We start from the raw sequence: 22,330 nt of genomic DNA, 5'->3' as shown, positions 1-22,330 counted from the left end.
CTCATCTAGTGAGAAATAAAATGCGTTAAAAAATTTTAACGCGTTATTTTTGTGTAATTAATTAATCTAAATTAACGCGTTAAAGTCCCGGCCCTAATATATATATATATATATATATATATATATATAGAAATCTTTTCTAACAATGTAAGTCTTTACTATCACGTTTTATCAATTTAACACATCCTTGCTGAATAAAAGTATTAAAGAGTAAAGAAAGAAACAAAAAAAATAATAAATGACCCCAAACTTTACACAGTAGTATGTATATTGCTACGAAAGATGTCTATTTAAATAAATGCTGTTCATTTAAACATTTTATTCATCAAAGAATCCTGAAAAAGCATTCACAGGTTGAAAAAAGAAAACCGTTTCATACATTGATAACAAATCAGCATATTAGAATTATTCCTGAAGGATCATGTGACACTGAAGACTGTAGTACTGATGCTGAAAATTCAGCTTTGCATGAGAGGAACTTTAAATTCTAAAGTTTAAAGTATATTAAAATAGAAAAACATAATTTTAAATTGCAATAATATATCACAATATTACTGCTTTTTCTGATGAGCAGATGAGCAGAAAAGACTTACTTAAAAAAAACATGAAAAAGCTTACTCATCCCAATAACTCTATACAAGGATCATGAAATAAACCCTTAAAAAAAATTAAATTTTGTTTTTGTTTCACTTACGTTTGCATTTGTCATCTACATTTGCAGCACGGGCATCGCCGTAGAAACCTTCTTTGCAACGGTCGCAGAAAACTCCAGCAGTGTTGTAGATGCACTTGAGGCATTCGCCCGACTCTCGGTTACAGTTGCCCACAGCATTGGGGTCGATGTTGTTATTGCAGCTGCAGGCACGGCACGCTCTGACTGGACCTTTTTCACCAAGAGGGTCTCCAAAGAAGCCATCGTCACATAGTTCACATCTCTTGCCTGGGGACAGTTACATTTGGGGATGATCATGAGCTATATATTATTTACTATCTATCTGATTCTCCAAACAGACAAATTCTCTGAGTCTGTACCTGTGGTTCCAGTAGGGCAGTTTGTACAGACCACCTCTTTGGTCTTGGGCACCATGGCACACGTGGCACCTTGAGGGCAGGGACAGGGTTTACAGTCTGAAGAAGAGCCGACTGTAGAGTCACCGTAGAAACCGTCCTTACATCTCTCACAGCTCATGCCGGCGGTGTTGTGCTGGCAGTTACACATTCCTGAAAGTACGAATTACACATATGTAATACCACACATCACCATAAGATGGCAACATTATATACTCACAAAGGTGAAATTAGCACTATTGAACAGTGAATGGAAGTCTTTTTCAATCTTTCTGCCCACTTTCTGGGTAAAGTAAAACACTTGAAGTACTGACATATAAGTAAATCACATGCTTTTTTTATTTTAATGGCTTTCACATTACATGCATCAAGACTACGCATAATTGACCTTTCATAATGCCCATGTCTAGATAATAAATAGTGAGATCAATATCCACTCTCCTGAGAGCAGATAAGTAAATGATATTTCAGCACCAAGGCAATGCAATACAAATAAGTCAGTTGTGATGACAAACCTGTCACAGAGTCACAAGTGTCACTGTGTCCATTGCAGTTGCATGGCTCGCAACTGCTAAAGCGGCCCAGCTCAGGTCGGCTCCTCCTATATCCCAGATCACACTGCTCACAGTGCTGCCCCAAGTAACCCTGAGGACATGTACACTTCTCAACCCAACGAGCAGGAGTTCCAGGGCCACGGCGGGCAGTCACAAGGGACACGTTGTCTAAATAACCAGCACCTACAGCAGCACATTAAGTTATTAAGTTAAAGTATCAGTTAAAATGACCTTAAGAGTCTCGCAACAGAGAAATCAAGGTCTTGGTAATCAAACAAATCCAAATACTATCCTATTTTGTCTTCACAGAGCGTCTAAAAACAAAAGCTGTGCTGTAGTGAATTAGCAGACATACTTCTTGCACTGTAGGTTCCACGAATCATGACTGAAGTCAGATTGTACAGAAGTTTCTGGAAGTCAACGTGTTTCGTGGTGGGTCTCCAAGGATAGTCAGTGGTGTCATGGAGTCTAAATGACAAGAGATGATATTTTACATTTATTTTACATATTTTACATTACACAATCAAGCTGCAAAAAGATTAATTAGCTGACAATGAAATCCAAATACAGTTGAAGTCAAAAGTAATTATTTTACTAAAATAATTTTTAAAGTTATTTTTTATTTAGTACTGACCTGAATAAGATATTTAACATAGAAGATGTTCACATAAAGTCCTCAAGAGAAAATATTTATGAAAATAACCCTTTTTAAAAGTTTACGTAGACTTGAATCTTAATACTGTGTTGTTACCTGAATAATCCAGAGCTGTTTTTTTTTTTTTTGTTAAGTGATATTTGAGTCCTTTGTTTGTCCTGAACATTTAAACTGCCTGCTGTTCCTCAGAAAAATCTGGTCCCACAAAATTCTTTGGTTTTCAGTATTTTTGTGTATTTGAACCCTTTCTATCAATGACTGTATGATTTTGAGATCCATCATTTCACACTCAGGACAACCGAGGGACTCATATGCAACTATAACAGACGGTTCAGACACTCCATGCTCCAGAATGGAAAACAACACATTAAGAGCAAGGGGTGTAAACTTTTGACCAGAATGAAGATCTGTACATTTTTCTTATTTTGCCTAAATATATTTTTGTAAATGTAGTACTGCCCTTCAGATGCTACAGAAGATATTTACATGTTTCCCAGAAGACAAAATAAGTTACATTTACCCTGATCTTCAAATTCAAAAAGCTTTTACCCCCAGCTTATAATGCATCAACGAGCTTCAAGGACCTCACCTAAACACAAAGGTTTGTGTCTCCTCTCCTGGGTAGGAATTGCCCTGGGCAATAAGTGGCACAGCAACACGATGCCCAGCCCCTTCCAGCACAACATCCTCCGCTGACAGTCGTGCATCATGTCGCTGAATCCTGAAGTTCAGCGTGAGGTTTTGACCATAGCTCAGCAGCTGATTACCAAGAAATTTCTCTACAAGAAAACATCCCAGGTGATTACTCCAGTCTTATTCATTAAATCTTCTGCCGCTGTATCATACAGAGGGAACCATGTCTGCTGTTATACCTGGAGCCACGAAGTAGATGGGGAAATAGTCTTCAGAGATGAGCGAGATCTCTTGAGAGGTGGGTGACCACTGTACAGGAACGCTAGAGCTGTCTCTCTGCTGTCCCTTCCACCCCTCGTCATCTATTCAATGACATACATAACATAATAATCATCCTCTATTTAACAATTCTTTGTAACTGTGGCTGATTTTACATTAGCAGCAGTATAGCTGTGGCAATTAGTATAAACAAGGTGTTGGATGGATACTCACCCCTGTCAAAGGTGGAGGTGATTTTGTGTATGTGGTAGCCATCGGCACTTTCGCACACGGTGGAATGCTGGAAGCAGAAGCATGGAGTACATCCCTGAGGATTCTGGGGGTCCAGATTAAAGTATCCCAGTTTACACCTGAGAGAAAGGCACAAAAGTTAATGAGACAGGATGGCTGATTTGTTCATTTGTAAAGTTTAAGGACATTTTAATTAGGGGTTCAAGCAAGTAGCGTCGAAAAACCCTAATGTAATTGTTGGAATGGCCAAGGATCAGCAATCTTTACATAAACTGATTTTGCAGAGCAAACCATAAATTGTAGAGACTTGAAACTTTGAGGGATGGTAGTACTCACACTAGGGCTGCATGTTTAATCGCATGAGATTGTGAGGCGCGCTTAGTCAATGAAGCCGGTACTTTGATTTGTAGTAAATCTCCATCACGTGCGTTCAGCTGGAGCGGCAATTAATACACAGAGCCGTAAATCACTGACAAGCTATGCCAAATCACGCTCAAAATCACTTTCGATTATGAGCGAAATTGGACTCATCACAAAGGGATGCCAAAACGTTTAAAAGGGGCAAGGCCACTTTTAGTAAAATGCCTATAACTTCTAATGCAATATCTTCACCAAGCTCAAAACACCTATGTAGCTCAATTTGAGGTCAAAAGACCAAAATCATGGAGATTCCCACTTGGTGGCGCTGTAAAAATGACTATATCTATGCAATCATTTGTCCTGTCAACATGAAAAATATCGCTGAGCACAGTGTTGGTCCAAAGAGCCACAAGTGTCTATAAGGACATTTGCGTATCTCAAATAAATTTGGCTGGCATTGGCTGATGAAGTTTGAGCACCCATGAGACAAGGTTACAGGAGGCCAATCGGAACGAAACTTGGTGGGCCTGTTTGACCCACGGCTCTAAATGTCGGCAAGAAATTTGAAATAAACCGGCCACTGGGGAAAATATAAACATTTTCAAGGGCGTAAACGCTTGTACATTGCATTTTTTTGCACATACACGTGATATTCATATCATACGGTAGAACTCCTCATTCTGGCAACTTTGACTCTAGAATCACTGCTGTCAATCCAAACGTTTGTTAAGTTTTACGATGATGTAAAAAACTTACTTTTGCGAACTAGTCGTAGGTTTTCTGGGAAAAAAGCACTGCAGTACAATTCTCTGGACACTCTAGGTCAATAATTATGAAAAAAATTGTTGAAATTTACCCTTTGGGAAGCTATAGTGGGGTCGTTTAGAAAATGGGCCTGTCCAAAATCCTTTAAAGCTTAAAGGAAAACTCAAAACTTCAGGAAACCTAGTGAGCACATGCGACAGGTGATTCTAAACAAGCATGCAAAGTTTTAAGTAGATTGGACCACAGGTGGTGCTATAACAGTCAGAAACGTAAAAAAAAAAACATATTTCTATGACAAATTACATGTATTTGTTAAAAATGCCTTTTTTCCAAATCACAGACTGGTTGTTACAGGCTTGCTAAACAATATGTAAATGTCTTTTTCCATATTTGCTTAAATGGCTTAAAGTGCTTGAATTGAACCCCGGTAATCGCTGCTTGCAGCTATAATTATTTTAATTATTGTCATGCTCATTATATACAATTATCACTGCAGTTTTATTCCATTCTTTCTTGACATGGTTCAAAATCTGTGGCTGAAAATTCCTCACAAAAGGTTTTGTGAAATGTTGTGATGTTATTTATGCACCGTCAAATTATTGAGAAATACTGTTTTTTGACTTGTATGTGGGCCCCACAGGTTAAGTCACAAGGTGTGGAGTGAGTGCAGTAAGCAGGTCATCAGTTAACATCAGTGAGATCATCGTTGGGCCTCTAAAAACAAGCCCTATATAAATCAAGAGCTGTCGCTTTAGTCACACACTCCTTTCGTCCTTTCTGAATCTGTCTTTTCATTTCTCCCCCTTTGTCTGTGTCTCATGAGTATATACTGCAGGGATTATCCAGTTCATGTGTGGCCAAACTCAGTGACTGAGAGGAATGTCACAGCTGACATCTGAACGAAAGGGTTAGAGGTTTTTTTTTTGTCCAAAAGTGCAAGGCAAAAGCAGGCAGGAAAGCTGGGGTTGTAAAATCAAAATGGAAAAGCCAAATATTTGGGACATATTTTTTAAATGAAAGGATAACTATTGCCAAAATGCAACCTGGGCTGTTTTTTTTTTTACTGTAAACGAGACAAACTTATATCTAAAAGCATAATTGCGACAAACGAGCCGTTTTTGAGATTGACCGTGATTTCGTTTTGTGGTCAATGGTGAATGGGAGTACTAAGGGCATAAATTTGAGCGCATCAAAATCGCTATTTTTACAACACTAAGAAGGCTCGACACACCATGAAACTTTGCTCAAAGTATCGCCTGGGTCTCTACACGTGAACTCGAGCATTGAGAACATTGTGTACACAGAGTTTACTAAAAAGAATGGTTTTGAACAACTCACTTACACTGTTTGAGTTTCCGCTCGCAGCCGTCTTGCCAGTCAAGAAGTGTCGATCTCCGAATGCGAATGAATGGACTCCATAGGACGAAATATTAGGCTAATATGAGGCTCTTTTTACAACTAGAAGGTTAATATTGTTTTTCACTTGCAACAAAACAACGAATTAGTCGTGCATTTAAATGGAAATATGCTTTAGGAGCTATCCATCCTCGCATTCGGAGATCAACACTTCTTGACTGGCAAGAGCGGAAACTCAAACCGTGAAAGTGAGTAGTTCAAAAATTTTCTTTTAAGTAAACTCTGTGTACACAAACAATGTTCGAGTTCATGTGTAGAGACTCAGGTGATACTTCGAGCAAAGTTTCATGGTGTGTTGAGCCTTCTTAGTGTTGAAAAAAATATCGATTTTGATGCGCTCAAATTTATGCCTTTAGTACTCCCATTCACCAGCCATTGACCGCAAAATGAAATCATGGTCAATCTCAAAAACGGCGAGTTTGTCGTAATTATGCTTTTAGATATAAGTTTATCTCGTTTACAGTAAAAAAAAAAAACAGCCCAGGTTGCATTCTGGCAATAGTTATCCTTTAAGGCTGTCAATAAATGAAAAAAACAATGATAAAATTATGACCCATCACAGTCAACAGGCAGAACACCATGCTAGTTAAACTTTGGTGACTGCAAGTCTGGAGGCCCTACATGGTCTGGCTGAGAGCTCTCAGCTGGGAAACCTTTGCCATCCCCGAGCTATTTTCTCTTCCATCTGACACTGAGAGTCCTAATTCTGTTTCTCAGACACACACATGGCCTCAGAGTCTCTGTGTGTCACCCACATAGGGACTTTCCAATAAGAAAACCGATGTAGACGTCAGACGCCCCTTTTTAAACGTCTGTTTATAAAAGCTTTGACAGACATCCTCATAACAGAGCAGGAGCTGAAAGGTGGACAATCTTTATGAGGCTTTTGGAGCGTTGATGTTCGAGTTAATTCTGTTGATGACTCGCTTCTAATTTGAGAACATATTTCAACAATCCTTGTAATTATAACTTTGGTCCTTGTGAACAAGTCAAGTATGGAAACCCCAACAGCATAACAGTTGCTATTGTGTGTCTGAACATGTGCATGGATGTTTTGTAAAGTAATGAGTCTGACCTGTCACAGTTGAATCCATCCACATTTTCCTTGCATTGGCAGCGTCCGGTCTGGACATCACACTCCTGTGTGCTTCCGGCTGGATTACAAGAGCAGGGTCTGTAGAGAACAAAGAGGGTGTAAGAAGGTCAAGGGGAAGGAATCAACTTTGAAGACATTCATTAATAAGTCTGCAAATTGAATATAACCTTCTTGTAAAGAAGGGCAGCTTCTAGGGCCCTGAAAATAAGAAAGTGTTCCAGGTTGATGGTTTAATGAGTTATAGCACTTTACCTGCAGCCTGCGGCAGTCAGTGTGTGGTATCCAGGCTGGCATCTGTCACACTTATCTCCCATCACTCCTGGCTTACAGCTACATCTGCCAGTGTTATCACACTGGGTGCTGAGAGAACCTGTATATGAAGAACCAGTAAAACAAATAGTTACAAACTCAAGCTCTGGGGACCCATTCAAATTCATAGCAAAACAAAAAGTTAAAATTAAATAAAATAATCCCTATTGGTTCCTTCTTATATCACATCACTGTTCAGTTTCTCAGTATTTCACCTTGAGTAAAATCAAATCAAATCAAATCAAATCACACATGAAACAAAAACTAAACAGAAAATACAATAGAAAAACAAAAGAAAACTTATTTTTTTTTCATTTTTGTTTAGTTCACTGTTCAGTTTCTCTGTTTTTGTCCTTGAGTGAAAAAAAAGCAACACAAAACAAGCAAAACACAAATGAAACAAAACAATAATAAAATCCAAAACAAAAATATTGTTCAGTACACTGTTCAGTTTGTTTTACTTTATTATTAAGTAAAACAAACTGAACAGTGAACTGAACAATATTTTTGTTTTGGATTTTATTATTGTTTTGTTTAGTTTCATTTGTGTTTTGTTTTTACTCAAGGAGAAAAACAGAAACTGAACAGTGAACTAAATTGAGCTTTTTCTCCTAGGGTAAAAACAAGAAGAAACAAAAATCAAAATACAATACAAAAACAAAACACAAATGAAACAAATAAAACAACAAAATTATTTAGTTCACTGTTCAGTTTCTGTTTTTCTCATTTAGTAAAAAACAAAAAAGAAAAGAAAATCCATACAAAATGAACAAAACAAAAAAACTCAACACAAACAATATAATAAAATAAACTGTTCAGTTTCTGTTTTTCTCCTTGAGTAAAAACAACAAAAACAATACAAAACAAAATAAGAAACTGAAGAGTGAACTAAACTATTTTATTTTATTATTATTATTTTAATGAAACAAACAAAACAAAAACTAATAATAAAAACAGTAATAATAAAACAAAACAAACAGAAACTCAAAAGTGAACGAAACAACATTGTTTTATTTTTTATTGTTCGCATTGTATTTTTGTTCTGTTTTTGTTTCATTTGTGTTTTGTTTTGTGTTGCATTTTTTGTTTTGTTCATACTCAAGGAGAAAAACAAATTAAAAAGTTAACTGAATTATAATTTAGTTTTTTTCCTTGATTAAAAACTAAAATAAAAGCACCCAAAACAATACAAAAACAACAAAAACACAAATGAAACAAAAACAAAACAAAATAGTATAATAAAAAAATGATTTAGTTAATTTTTAAAAAAATAAATACAAATGAATCAAACAAAAAAATACAATACAAAACAAATTAAATAAAATAGAACATGAAACTTAATTATTGTTTAGTTCACTGTTCAGTTTCTTAAGTTTTTCTCCTTGAGTAAACAATAAAAGCATCAAAACAATAAAATTAAATAAAACAAGCTTGATTTTTATGTATCTTTCAATTTAGGCTGGTGCAGTATGTCTGTTACGCACCAACAGGGTTACAGCTACAGGAGAGACAGCGCTGGCCGGAGGAGTCTCTGTAGTAGTTGTCCAGGCATCGCTCACAGTTCGGCCCATCCGTATTGTCGGCACAGTTACGACAGTGACCTCCATGACCAGTGGCACGATACAGCTCAGGGTCAAAGTAACATTCAGCACTCTTTCCGTTACAATTACAAGCTGAAACAGAGACACAACCTCCAGTCAGAACTCAATGTAAAAACTCCCAGGGGTGGCATTAAAGTGACTATTTCTTAGACAATCACATTTGTAACAAATAAATGCTTGAACAATCTGTGGTAGGAGAAGAACTGAATTATGCATATGCTGTTTGGCAATCATCAGGATTTTAAGTAAAAGTTCTGCCTGAGCAACACACTCATGCGAGAGAAATGGAAAGAGAGAGACAGAGTGGAAATAAGATGATGGAGGAGCAGAAGCAGGAGCTGTGTGGGTGTGAGAACACTGGGTCTCAAGCTGCTGTACATCAGATGTGCACATTAGTCATGCATTTCCAGGAAGTGCCTGCATGCATGTGTCCAAAGAAGGGGAGGGAGGAGACCAGAAACCCCTAACATATACAATATGACTTTGGTTTAAGAAAAACAATAATGACTCAGTATGAAGGAGGAGGTTAGTCTGTGGGGAAAGGCTACAGTTCTTCTTGTACTCAAACAGGTGGGATTTTTGGATCTTCCTATTTATTCCACTGAATGCTGAGAGGATGTTAGAAAGAATAGTTCCAACCAAAATGGGAAGAATTTTACTTTATGTACTATCCCATATCTATAGAAGCCGATAGTAAAACTATAGAAGTTTTTTTTTTTCACACAATTGCAAGTTTGCATCGCACAGTTCTGATCTTTTCTCAGAGATGTAAACTTGCAATTACAAGTTTAAAAGATAAAACAATTCTGACTTTTTTCTCAAAATTGTGGTATAAACTCACAATTGTGACTTTTTTCTCTAAATCGCAATTTGATTTCTCGCAATTGTGACTTTTTGTTTGCAGAATTGTGAGATACAAACTGGCAATTCCGAGGTATAAAGTCATAATTGCGAGATATAAACTTGCAATTGCAAGATATTAAGCCAGAATTGCGAGATAAAAACAATTCTGACATTTTGTCCGCTGAATTTTGAGTGTTTTGCTTATAATTGTGTGATATAAACTCACAATTCTAACTTTTTTTCTTAGAATTGAGAGCTTATAACTAACAATTGTGACTTTTTCTCAGAATTGTAAGATATAAAATCACAATTACAGGTTATAAACTCAGAATTGCAAGATAACTCAGAATTGTGACTTTTTTCCTCCAAATTGAGAGTTTATATCTCGCAGTTGTGACTTTTTTCACAGAATTGTGAGATATAAACTAGCAATTGCGAGGTATAAAGTCAGAATTGCGAAATATTAAGCCAGAATTGCGGGATAAAAACAATTCGGACATTTTTCTCTGAAATCTGAGTTTATTTCTCGCAATTGTGAGTTTTTTCCTAATAATTGTGTGATACAAACTCACAATTCTGACTTTTTTTCTTAGAATTGAGTTTATAACTAACAATTGTGACTTTTTCTAAGAATTGTAAGATATAAACTCACAATTGCAAGTTATAACGTCAGAATTGCAAGATAAAAACTCACATTTGTGACTTTTCTCAGAACTGCGAGTTTATATCTCGCAATTGTGACTTTTTTCTTTGAATTACAAGTTTATTTCTCACAATTTTGACTTTTTCTCAAAATTGTGAGTTTATAACTTGTAATTCTAACTTTCTTGCAAGTGTCAGTTTATATTACACAATTCTGAGAAAAAAAAAGTCAAAATTGTGACTTTACATTTCACAATTCTGACTTCTTAATTTGTAGTTACGAGATTATATTACGCAATTCTGACTTAATATCTTGCAAATGCAAGTTTATATCTCAATTCTGAGAACATTTATGCTTAAAAAAACACACACGACGGTAGTGTTTATACATGCACATATTTGAAACAGTGCACAAATCTTTTGCAAGGTAAAAGGTTATGATATTCTTAAAGATCAGAGCTTGGTATTTTTATTTATACAGTTTGGAATTATATGATGGTGAGTAAATGATTACAATTTCCATTTTTCTACTAATCGACTAAAAACTAAAGATTAAACTTACGCAGACACTCGTTGGGGTTGTCAGCGGTGGCTCTCCTCCAGGGACGGTCATTGTAGAAGGGCTTGCACACGTTGCAATCTGGTCCCTCTGTGTTGTGTTTGCAGTTACACACCAGCTTGCTGCGCTCGTTCTTCACACACTCGCTGGCATGCCCATTACACTTGCACCTAGGTGGGGAGGGGGGAAGGTAACAGACCGGTCAGGTGCAAAAAGGCCCACCACACAATGATAGGGCACACTTACTGTATGTGTACACATCCTGCCGCTGTTGTGCGGAACATAAACCAAGCAGGCACAAACGTGCCGCAAAGCTGTTCAAACAGAGAGCTCTGACGATGTTTGTTGAGCCTATCACCGAAACGTCACTGCACCTTTGTTTTGAGATTGAGTAGCTGATGTCTGTGCCTTTATCCTGCCTGCCCTTTGATACAGCGAGCAAGAGTATGCAGAAGTACGGTTCAGCACTACTACAGTATGCAGTGCTTTTGACTGCTTTTTTGTCCTTTTAACCTTCAGTAAATATTGCATACACTAGTAAATGTCTTTTTAATAATTTTTGATTAATTTAAAGCATCCTTGCTCAATAAAAGTACAAATTTCTATAATTCCGCTGATTTCTAAAGGAACATTTGACGCTGAAGAGTGGAGTAATGATGCTGAAAATGTAGCTTTGACCACAGGAATAAATTACATTTTAAAATATATATATTCAAATAGAAAACAGTTATTTTAAATAGTAAAAATACTTCACAATTTACAGTTTTTGCTGTACTTTGGATCAAATAAATGCAGGCTTGGTGAGAAGAAGAGACTTCTTTTAAAAACGTTTAAAATCTTTTGACTGGTAGTGTATTATAGCATAAGAAGCTGGAAACATATTTAAACTGTTTTTAGTATACAATGAATATAATGTAATGTAATAACAAATAAAAGCATCTTAAAAGCAGTCCATATGACTTGAGCACTATATTTCAAGTCTTCAAATGTCATACAAAAAAAAAAACATGACAAATATACACTGTATAGCTTTGCTTCAACTCAGTTTACCAAAAACCATATATTTAGTCTCACAGTTTGGGCACAAAATCGTATTTTTCATCAACTTCACACCAACAGAGAAACTTGACAGAGGTCTCAGAACAAGAGAGGGCTTGTGCAGCTAAAGCCACCTCTTGCACACTGTCTCAGGTGATCCTTGGCAAAGCCTCATGGAAAAGGTGACGTGAGGAATAATAACTCAGAGGAGGATGTGCACTCATCAAACATGCATTATTCCCTAATCCTAATATATATTTATCACAGACACAATAAAACTCCCGGGATGCTAAGTTTCTGCTGATCAGATTGCTTGAGGAACATAGCTGTCAGTAAGCGCTGAGTGTAAGCATCTGCTGGGCAGGAGCTCCGAGGCCATGAGGCAGCAGGTGTAAATTATTCCCTTCGGCCTCGGCCTTGTTCCCTTCCCTTTCCAGACTCTCAGCCCGCCCCATTCCTGTTCCACTGCACTCTGTAATCCAGCACTCCCAGGCAGGAATGTAGGGAATGTGGGCTGTGTAATGGAAATCTGCTCCACATTTCAAACAGATTAAGGTGAAAAGACATGCAATGGTGCACCTACAGATGTTTCACACTTGGTCAACAGTAGTCTGATCCCTCATACGGGCATGTCCTTCATCTCTAAAGCTCACTGTCATGGCTTACAGGTTCAGGAAGTGAAGAGGTAAATTCTTTCATTGTTGAACCTAAGGTTAAGATAATTGCACGGGAATTCACCGTTTAGCATATACAATTGAACAAAATTGTGTAAAATGAGGAATTCTTGTGCTATTAGTTTCTAAAGGCTGGTTCTCACAGACAGTGGGGTTTCCTATCCAGCAATGCATCCCAGTCAACCCATTTCGCTCAAAGCGTGAAAACTCACACTGCAACGATCTAATCTTTCAAAGCAGTGGATCATTTCTTTTGTTTGCATGCTGAAAAAACTTGTATCATCTTTCAGGGCACATATCCAGCTTTTCAAACAAAGCTGTTGGTATTCATGGTCTTAGTATAAGGAAGATATGTGAATGCTTCATTAAACTACACTGCTGTTGAAAAGTTTGGGATCAGTAAGATTTTTAATGTTTTTAAAAATGTCTGTAATGCTCATTAAAGTTCCATTTATTTGGAATGAAAAATTATCCATTTATTCCATTTAATACAGAAAAAAAAGTAATTTTATGAAATTTTCGTTGCAATGTAAAAAAAACAGTTTTAAGTACTTTAATATACTTTAAAATATAATTTATTTCTGTGATGCAGAGCTGAATTTTCATCGGCCATTACTCCAGTGTCACACAATCCTTCAGAAATCATTTTGATATGCTGATTTATTATCAATGTCCGAAACAATTATGCTGCTCAATATTTATTTGGAACCTGTGAAATTTTTTCAGGACTTTTTTGATGAACAAAAAAAATTAACTGAAAAAAATCTTATCAACCCTCTGGGGCCGACCGTCACGCCGGCGTGACCAACCTACTTTTTTTAAGATCAGCGCAAAAGACACTAAAAATGCTCTGTCGGTTTAAGTCATACACATTAGAGATATACATCAATGGAAACTGTAAAGCGTGTACTTTTATTTGGGCACACTCAAAAGAACAGCAGAAAGTTGTGTTTTTTTGTTTAGAATAAAGAAAACAAACAGGGTGATTTCTGTTTTCTCTGTCTCCGTGAACTGCTTTTAGAAATGCGTCACTTAAATCATTCAAACTCGGTGAATATTTAGCACACAAACATAAAAGTGGTATCTACTGAAAGCTTGAGATTTATGCTTTTAAACGAAGTAAGTTTTATCAAAAACAAATAATCTGTGATAAATTAATCTATATGAAACCAAGGAGATGTCTAGTCTATCCAGTTCCAACTAATTATCTCTAATGTGACCGCGCCCACTATCGCGAAATCTTTTGCCATGCAAATTAGCCATGTGCTACTAGCGCGGCAAGGACCGAAGTATCTGTACGCCAGGAAACTCCCACATCACCGCAACAAAGCAACATGACTTCAAGTTCATCTTGGTTACAGTTTGTTACTGAATGAAGATATGCTGTGAGGAATAAGACTTATATTTACCTCAATCCTAAGAAGGACGCGATGCGACGCAAACCCAGCAGGAGGAGACATTTACATGAGTAAGTCTTACTTTCATTTTCCTACTAGCTTTCGCTGTTATTTACTTTGACGAAACATGTACACATTTTACTAGTTAGACTTATTCCAAACTAAAATTCCTGACTTTATCAAATGAAACATTATGAAGTACGTTTGATTGCATTGCATCTCTTACAATGGCAGGATATTTATAATGTTCTAGAAAAACGATGTGATTATGACTGTGAGATGCATTTATGACGATATCTTTATGAATGTAGAATCATACTTTATTTATTTATTTTATTGTATAACAGTGTAAAAGTAATATGAGTGCTTACACTGAATGTGTGTTTACATCACGTTTATTAGTAATATAGTGCTAAACGATAATTATTAGTTTCTTAGATATTACATGTCCTTTTTTTACATTAGTACAAATTCTAGAGTATAGACTGTATTCTGACAGATGATCCTGATATGATTTTTGGTTTGTTTTGTTTTTGTAGTGATCTCAAACCTGCTCAAAAGATGAATCCTGCCCTCTTTCCCATGAGTCCCTTCAAACTGTTTTCCTCTGAGAGCACTAGAAACTTGAGATGTTCAACTACACTGATATTCTAGTGTAAAACAAGTTTTTGACTTTTTTTGTATTTTTTTAAGGGCACACAAAATAGCAGGTAAGATTTGTTTCATTTGTTGAACAGAATTCAGAAGAAGTTTTCAGAAATGCCACAAAGTCTGTGCACATCTGTGTGGTAAGATGAGGGAGCTCAATAATGTGTCTTGGACCTTCATTATGTATGTTTTGTTTATACAGTGATAGTAAATAAAATAAAAATAATCTAAAACTCCATTCTCTGAATCTTCTCACATTGTTTCCTTACTTGCTATAGTCAAGTCAGTCATTGATGGGGCCATTAGGGAGGGCCCTTTTGTCTTTCAGGTGTGAATTGCTAAATATTCATGGGCCATTGCCACACCTATGAATAATCCCTTTCGATCACAAAACATGTTTTATAAAATTTAAATCAATATATTGTTTTCTCTGAACGAGTGAACGAGATGATTTTCACATCATTTGGTTGAAAAAATTCTAGCCTACGACATCCAATTATCTAAAGTCTTGTAAAGAAATGTCCTGTATGTGCTTCATGGCCTTATTTCAGTGACTTCAAAACTTTAGATTTTCAATAACCACGCATAAACATAGTTTTCTCAAAAACACAAACATGCACATTAATGTTGCTTGCATATTATTGTAGCCCAATATGTGCTGATTACAATGTAATCTGACTTTAACCATTCATATGTTTTTGAGATACTGAAAAAAGCACAAATGTCAGGGCATGTCAAAACTTCTTCAGGGCCCCAAAACACCTCAGGCCCCAGAGGGTTAAAGAAAAAATTAACTGACCCCAAACTTTGAACAGTAGTTTACATTGTTACAAAAGATTTATATTTTAAATAAACGCTGTTCTTTTTAACGTTTTATTCATCAACGAATCCTGAAAAAAAAATGTTAAGCAGTACAACTGTTTCCAACAGTTCAAAAATTAGCATATTAGAATGATTTCTTAAGGATCATGTGACAGTGAAGACTGGAGTAATGATCCTTAAAATTCATATTTGCATCAGAGGAATAAATTATATTTTTAAGTATACTCAAATAGAAAACCAGTATTTTAAATTGCAGTAATATTTCACATTATTACAGATTTTTCTGTATTTTTAGTCAAATAAATGCAGCCTTGATGAGCAGAAAGGTCTTCTTTAAAAAACATTAAAAAAAAATCTCACAAACTTTGGAACGGCAGTGTATATATTGACATATTTATGCTGGAGAGGGAATCAACAGAGAAATCACAACCTAAACAGCTGGAGATGCTGATTTAAACATTCAGAGAGCAGATGTTGAAACTGAAAACGTACCTTCCTCCCACAGCAAAGTCAGAGATAGCATAGTAGTAGGATTTGAGAACTTTGGGATCGTTGAAAACCTCATCTCCGAAAGTGTTTAATCTGTTCAGGGTCACTTTGATGTCAGTGGCAGTCACCCAATCCTAAAAGAGAGAAACAAAATTACAGATTGTATTATAAAACAAAATGGGAGAATAAAGGCAAGAATGTGGATAGAGAAAACCTAGTCATAGATGAACATGTAACATTTGTTTCGATTTTTTGGAATAGTTATTAGCAGGGAAAAATTCTTCCCATCTGTTCTGTGTGCATATGTCTAAAGAAAATAAATCTTGAGGCCTCCAATCTAATCCAAACCTGCTGGAGTCACTGTGAGGCACTATAATGTCTGCAGAAAGGTTTCACGGAAAGAGAAAAACACCAGTGTGACGTTTAGCATGTAAATATCATTCAGAATGATGTCGCACAGCACTCGCAGTTGAACTTTGCCTGTTTGCGGCCGCATGCTGGGAGTGCCAATGGGAATAATCTCAAGAAACCAACGAAAACATGACTCAGACCAAGGCTTTAGTCCTGTTCTAAAAGCTTTGCAAGAATTTTCTCTGGTTTCGCTATAAACCGCGTGAGTTGTTATTTTACAAGCAGCTCTGACAGAATAACACAGGAGGTCAAAGTGGAGCCAGGCAACCCTGTAACAACGGCGAACATCTTAAATCTACTGAATACCCCTGTTGGAACTGAGGAGGAAACATACTTAAGTCATTCTGACACCTTATCCATAGCTGACAGACGTGATTCAGAGCATGTTCCTGTTTGGGACGAGAGCCAAAGACTCTCTTGCTTCACTAAGAGAAACGTTACATAAACACAGATTTATCACACTGAAGTGTGGGGATCATCAATAATATCAGATTTTCCTTACACAAAGCTATGCTATAGTTTAGGGATAAGCAGTATGATTAAAATATTCTATCAAATTGTGAGTAATTCCCAAATTCAGTTTTATTTTTTCCAAATTATTTTATTTTTTCATTTAAAATTTTCTGGATTATAATGGTTAAATTCAAAAATATTAATCAAAAAGCATGTCAAATTGTCGACACCGATAGCCTTATGGGCAGCGCGTCGACAGCACTGTTGCGCTCCGGGCGTCCCGTGTTCGAATCCAGGCTCGAGGACCTTTCCCGATCCCGCCTCCTATCTCTCTCCCACCACGTTTCCTGTCAGTTCTGATCTGTCCTATCATAATAAAGGCAAAAACGTCAAAAATAAATCATTTAAAAAAAAGCATCTCAAATGAATCGAAATCATGAAACGTACACAATTTAACAGCAATTTATTAAAAGTTTAACAAAATTTAAAATTTGTCCCTATGAATTTTTTTTCTCCAAATTCTATTTTTTTCCCCATTTTAATTTTTCTGGATTTTTTTTCCATATTAATTTTATTAGACTCTGTTTTAATGATTAAATAAAAAAATATTAAATAAAAAAAATTTACTTTACTGAAATCATGAAACGTGCAAATTTAACAGCAATTTATTAAAAGTTTAACAAAAACTAAATTTTTAAGACCCTATGAACTCTTCAAATTCAAATTCAGTTTCAGTTTCACCAAAATCTTTTTTTTTTTTTCCTGTTTTTTTGCCCAAAATTTTTTTTACATTTCAATTTATCTGGATTCATTTTTTTCTTCGTATGAATTTCTCTAGACTCTGTTTTAATGGTTAAGTTCATTATTAATCAAAAAGCATTTTTTTAACGATTTAGTATCATGAAACATACACAGCAATTAACAGAAATGTATTAAAAGTTTAACAAAATTACATTTTAAGGCCCTATGAATTTCCCAAATTCAGTTTTATTTTGAACAAATTCTGTTTTCCCTAAATTTTCTTGATTCCATTTTAATGCTTTCATTCAATTTAAATACTCAAAAACATTTCTAAAAATTGATTTTATAAAAAATAATTATTTTATTTCATTTATTTTTTTTTAATAATTTTATTAGTAGTAGCATATCACTACAATAATAATATATAACATTCACACAGAAACATGCATAACATGGCAGATTCATAATTAAATAGTATTTTTGCGGCTTACTATTCATAGAAACTAATCCATATCACGTTTTGATTATAGTGTACTGACTTTATTCATCCAAAATTTGGAAAATTCAGTGTTAAAGAATAAATTACACTTTTAAGACTGGATTTCACAATTCTGTCTGCATTTTCTGCATCGCAGAAATCATAGGGAACTATTTATGTCACTGTTATTGCATATCAACATTTTATTGTTCATCATTAAAAATATAAAAGACTTAAGCACTATACAGTTAAAATAAAATGTCACATCTCAGATTATTTTCTTGAACTTTACATTTGAATGAACTGCATAAATAAATCTGTCATCAGAGGAAAAACAGCTTCACATTACGTAACACATGATTAAAATAAAAGACTTAAACTAAAATTATAAAACAGATCTCTAAATCTGCAATGATGGTCTGAACATAGCGTGTAAAATGTCTGCGCTACTTCATAAGGCCTTTTTTTTGAGCTTGACAGTTTTAGTCACCATCCGCTTTCATTGTCTGGAAAAGAGCAAACAGGACTCCTATTGTGCTCAGTGGAAAACTTACATCATGTGTTTTAAGCAAAATGATGATGAGAGGATTTTCACATTCGAGTGCACTTTCACTTTAACCCCTTTCAGCCCCCAAGAAATGAGATACAAACAGATCGGCATCAGCACTGCTTAGAAACAAAAAAGAGAACATATGAAAGTAACAGCTAATTATCAGTTAAGGATATTAATGACACATGTTGAGTGAAGCCAGTTTGTTGTAGATCATTTTCAAAAGTCCACAAACAAACCGACTCATCCTCACTCAACACATGCTTCTATAACGGAGCCAGCATGACCGCCATATAAACCCACAGAAACAGATCCATTCCTATAAAAAGAGTTCGGGTCTTTGGTATTAATAGCTTTAGGCCACTTGAGATGTCTGATATGAAAGTAGCTGGCGACAGGGCTAAAATTGAACATTTGGGAAAGGTAACATTACATTTGAAAAACAACGTAACTATATATAAATACATAAATAAAAATAACAAAAACAAATATTTACCATAATAATACTGCTTAATTTTGTCAGGCACTTTCCTACACAAACATAAACCTCTACCTATAATAGATTCTCGTTTGTAAATTAGAAACCACGTGGACCGACTTGAATTTTCAACATATGGCGAAAAAACTGATGAAAATAAGTGCTGCATGTTGTCCATCACTTGCACTTGTCCACACACACACACTCTTTTCCAGCTGCGTCTGTGCTCTGCCAAGCACAATCAGAGATGGGTGGGAAATCTGGAGGCGTCACCTAGTAACATCTTGCAACTGTTGAATGTGCTGAGCGAGCGGGAGGCGACGTAGCACCTGGACAGCGCACCACGGGTCTCACGAACACACAGCAGCCAGCCTGCCAGCCTGCTTCCATGCATCTATTTAGCAGCAGATATACATTATCTGCTGTCCACCCACTCCTGCTCATATCTCACACATTTAACCTCTTTTCGCCTCCCTGTAACCACGGCAGCATCTTGTTTTGGCTCGGCATGCAGAGCGCTTTCTCTGCCTGACAACACATTCCATAGTCAGCACACGGAAGGACTGACTCAGCTCACATTGAGTTGAGTGTCTGTCTCTTATTTAGCTAATTAGTCTGAAAAATGTTTTTGTGTGGTTGTGGTTTCGGGAAATATATCAAGTTCTGGTGAAATTAAATAAGTTAACAGTGGGATTTCTGCATAATAGTAGTTCTGTGGTGTGTAACGGGCAGGAACATGTCGTAAAACCTATTTAACAATAAATTTGATGCATTTATGAAGCAACAGAGTAATGGTGCTAAGCTAAACTAAACTAAAAATAAAATAATAGACAAGGTAAAATATAAACCAAAAAAAGGTTTTGGTCCTTAAGAAATTAGCACTTTTATACATAAAGGATGTACTGAATTGAACAAAAAAGTGACAAGGATTTTTTACAATAAAACTGATGCTTTTTTAGAGCAACAAAACAATTTTATTTGAAAAATAAAAGAAAAGAAAAAAAAGAATTAAAGAAAAATTAAAGAAAATAATAAAGAACCCAATAAAAAGTTTAGGCTAGGCAAAATTTTGTCTTTTAGAAATAAAACTTATATATAAAGGATGAACTGAATTGAACAAAAGTGACAAAGATTTTTAACAATAAAATTGATGATTTTATGAAGCAACAAAACAATGGTGTTCAGCTTTTAAAAAATAAATAAATAAATAAATAAATAAATACACTAAAATAAAAATTAAATAAAAGCAAGGTAAAAGTATAAACCAATAAAAAGTTTAGGCTAGGCAAAATTGTCTTTAAGAAATTAAAACTCATATATAAAGGATGGACTGAACTGAACAAAGTGACAAAGATTTTTAACAATAAAATGAATGATTTTATGAAAAAACTAAATGATGGTGTTCAGCTTTGAAAAATAAAATAAAACAATAAAAATAATAAAATTAAATTAAATAAATTTAAAAGATAAAAACTAAAACTAAAATAAAAGCAAGGTAAAAGTATAAACCAATACAAATTTTAGGCTAGGCAAAATTTTGTCTTTAAGAAAATAAAACGTATATATAAAGGATGCACTGAATTAAACAAAAGTGACAAAAAGCAACAAAATAATGGTGTTCAGCTTTAAACAAATAAATAAATAAAAACCAAAAAATAAAAATAAAAGAAAAAAAGTACAAACCAATATAAAGTTCAGGCTATGCAAAATTTTGGTTGCTAAGATATGAAAAATAAAAAATAAAATAAAATAAAAATAAATTAAATGAAAAATGTTTTCTTTAACAAATTAAACCTTTTATACATAAAGGATGAACTGAATTCAACAAAAATGACAGTAAAGATTTTTAACAATAAAATTGATGCTTTTATGAAGCTTTTATCAAAATAATTGTGCTAAGCTTTGAAAAAAAATAAATAAATAAAAGTATACACTAATAAATGTTTAGGCTAGGTCTTAAAGAAATTAACTGAAGAACTCAAGAAATACACTTTTAAACAAAGGATGCAGTGAATTAAACAAAAGTGATTTTAAAGATTTTTAGTGTTTCCACAAAAAAAAAAAGCAAAAAAAGCAAAACCAATTTTAACTGTGATCAGAAATATTCTTGAGCATATTAGAATGATTAGAAAGATAATATGGCACTGGGTAAAGGGTGAAGTAGTGACTGCCGAGAATTCAGCCGGGAATAAATCAAATTTGACAATATATTAAAATAAAATAGAAAAAGTTATTTTAAATTGTACTAACTACTACTGGTTTTACTATAGTTCAGATCAGATAAAAGCAGCCTTGGTAAGCATAGAAGACTTCTAAAAATGTATTACTACTCTTTTTTTCCTGCTATTGCAGTTACAACAGCAACTTGGCGCAAAATACTGTAAATGGAAATGTGTCATTTTATTGCTATATTTTGCAAACACTACTATCTCTCACATGCAAACACTTTAAATTACGAGCTGTTTGTTTGAGGCTGCGGAACGTTGCTCAATCTGGACAGAAAAATCTTGGAAAAGTAACTTGGCTGCAATCGCACATTACTACACAACCCCACATCTGGAAAATGAGTTTTTCGATTCCCACCAATAACTTTGTTATGTCTGAGACTGAGTGTTGTGAACGCTTTTGACTTCATGAATGAGTGAGCTAAAGCAATTAAGGAAGGGTGAGTGAGAGATCAAAAAGAGACAGAAGACTCATTTACCTGCAGTACTGGGCTGTTGTCAAAATTATATGCGCTGGGTCGGCCCTCAAGCGTCGAGAAGGCCACGTTTCCTCCGGTGAGTGGTGAGATGTCGCTAAACTCATCTGTGCACAGAGCCTGCTGCTCATCCTCACCGGTGCGGATGAAGCCACGATTGTTCTTGCTGTAAGTCTTCTCGCAGGAGCCGCTGTAATACTGGTAGGGAATCCAGGGCCCGTCTTCACCACTGCGTTTGTAGATGGCAAAGCTCTCAGGACGGCTGGTGTGAAACTTTAGACGCACATAGGTGATGTCGAAAGCCTTGCCTGGAAGAAGAGAAAAGGGAAAATTAGGCACTGTAGTTTTATCTTCAAAGCACATTGAAAACATTAACATTTAACACCATAAAGCACTGAACCGGAGATGGACGGATCATTACCACTGCCAATATTTAAAT

At 35.4% G+C, this 22,330-nt stretch overlaps 1 protein-coding gene across 1 annotated transcript in view; it reads right to left on the bottom strand.

The window, feature by feature from the left end:
• Nucleotides 1–686: 686 nt before the first annotated feature.
• LOC141343273 (laminin subunit gamma-1-like) overlaps nucleotides 687–22,330 on the bottom strand; it is a 69,313-nt gene continuing 47,669 nt past the window's right edge. The window contains exons 2-14 of the mRNA XM_073847868.1: nucleotides 21,895–22,199; nucleotides 16,083–16,213; nucleotides 11,015–11,181; nucleotides 8,851–9,039; nucleotides 7,310–7,427; nucleotides 7,037–7,135; nucleotides 3,403–3,539; nucleotides 3,150–3,272; nucleotides 2,867–3,056; nucleotides 1,978–2,090; nucleotides 1,584–1,805; nucleotides 1,033–1,221; nucleotides 687–940 (exon numbers count right to left, since the gene is read on the bottom strand). Of these exons, the coding sequence (XP_073703969.1) occupies nucleotides 687–940; nucleotides 1,033–1,221; nucleotides 1,584–1,805; nucleotides 1,978–2,090; nucleotides 2,867–3,056; nucleotides 3,150–3,272; nucleotides 3,403–3,539; nucleotides 7,037–7,135; nucleotides 7,310–7,427; nucleotides 8,851–9,039; nucleotides 11,015–11,181; nucleotides 16,083–16,213; nucleotides 21,895–22,199 (2,237 nt within the window). The remainder of the gene's footprint in view (nucleotides 941–1,032; nucleotides 1,222–1,583; nucleotides 1,806–1,977; nucleotides 2,091–2,866; nucleotides 3,057–3,149; nucleotides 3,273–3,402; nucleotides 3,540–7,036; nucleotides 7,136–7,309; nucleotides 7,428–8,850; nucleotides 9,040–11,014; nucleotides 11,182–16,082; nucleotides 16,214–21,894; nucleotides 22,200–22,330) is intronic.

This window comes from Garra rufa, chromosome 9, assembly GCF_049309525.1.
Source record: "Garra rufa chromosome 9, GarRuf1.0, whole genome shotgun sequence".
NCBI lineage: Eukaryota > Metazoa > Chordata > Actinopteri > Cypriniformes > Cyprinidae > Garra > Garra rufa.
This window is presented reverse-complemented; position numbering and strand designations above follow the sequence as displayed.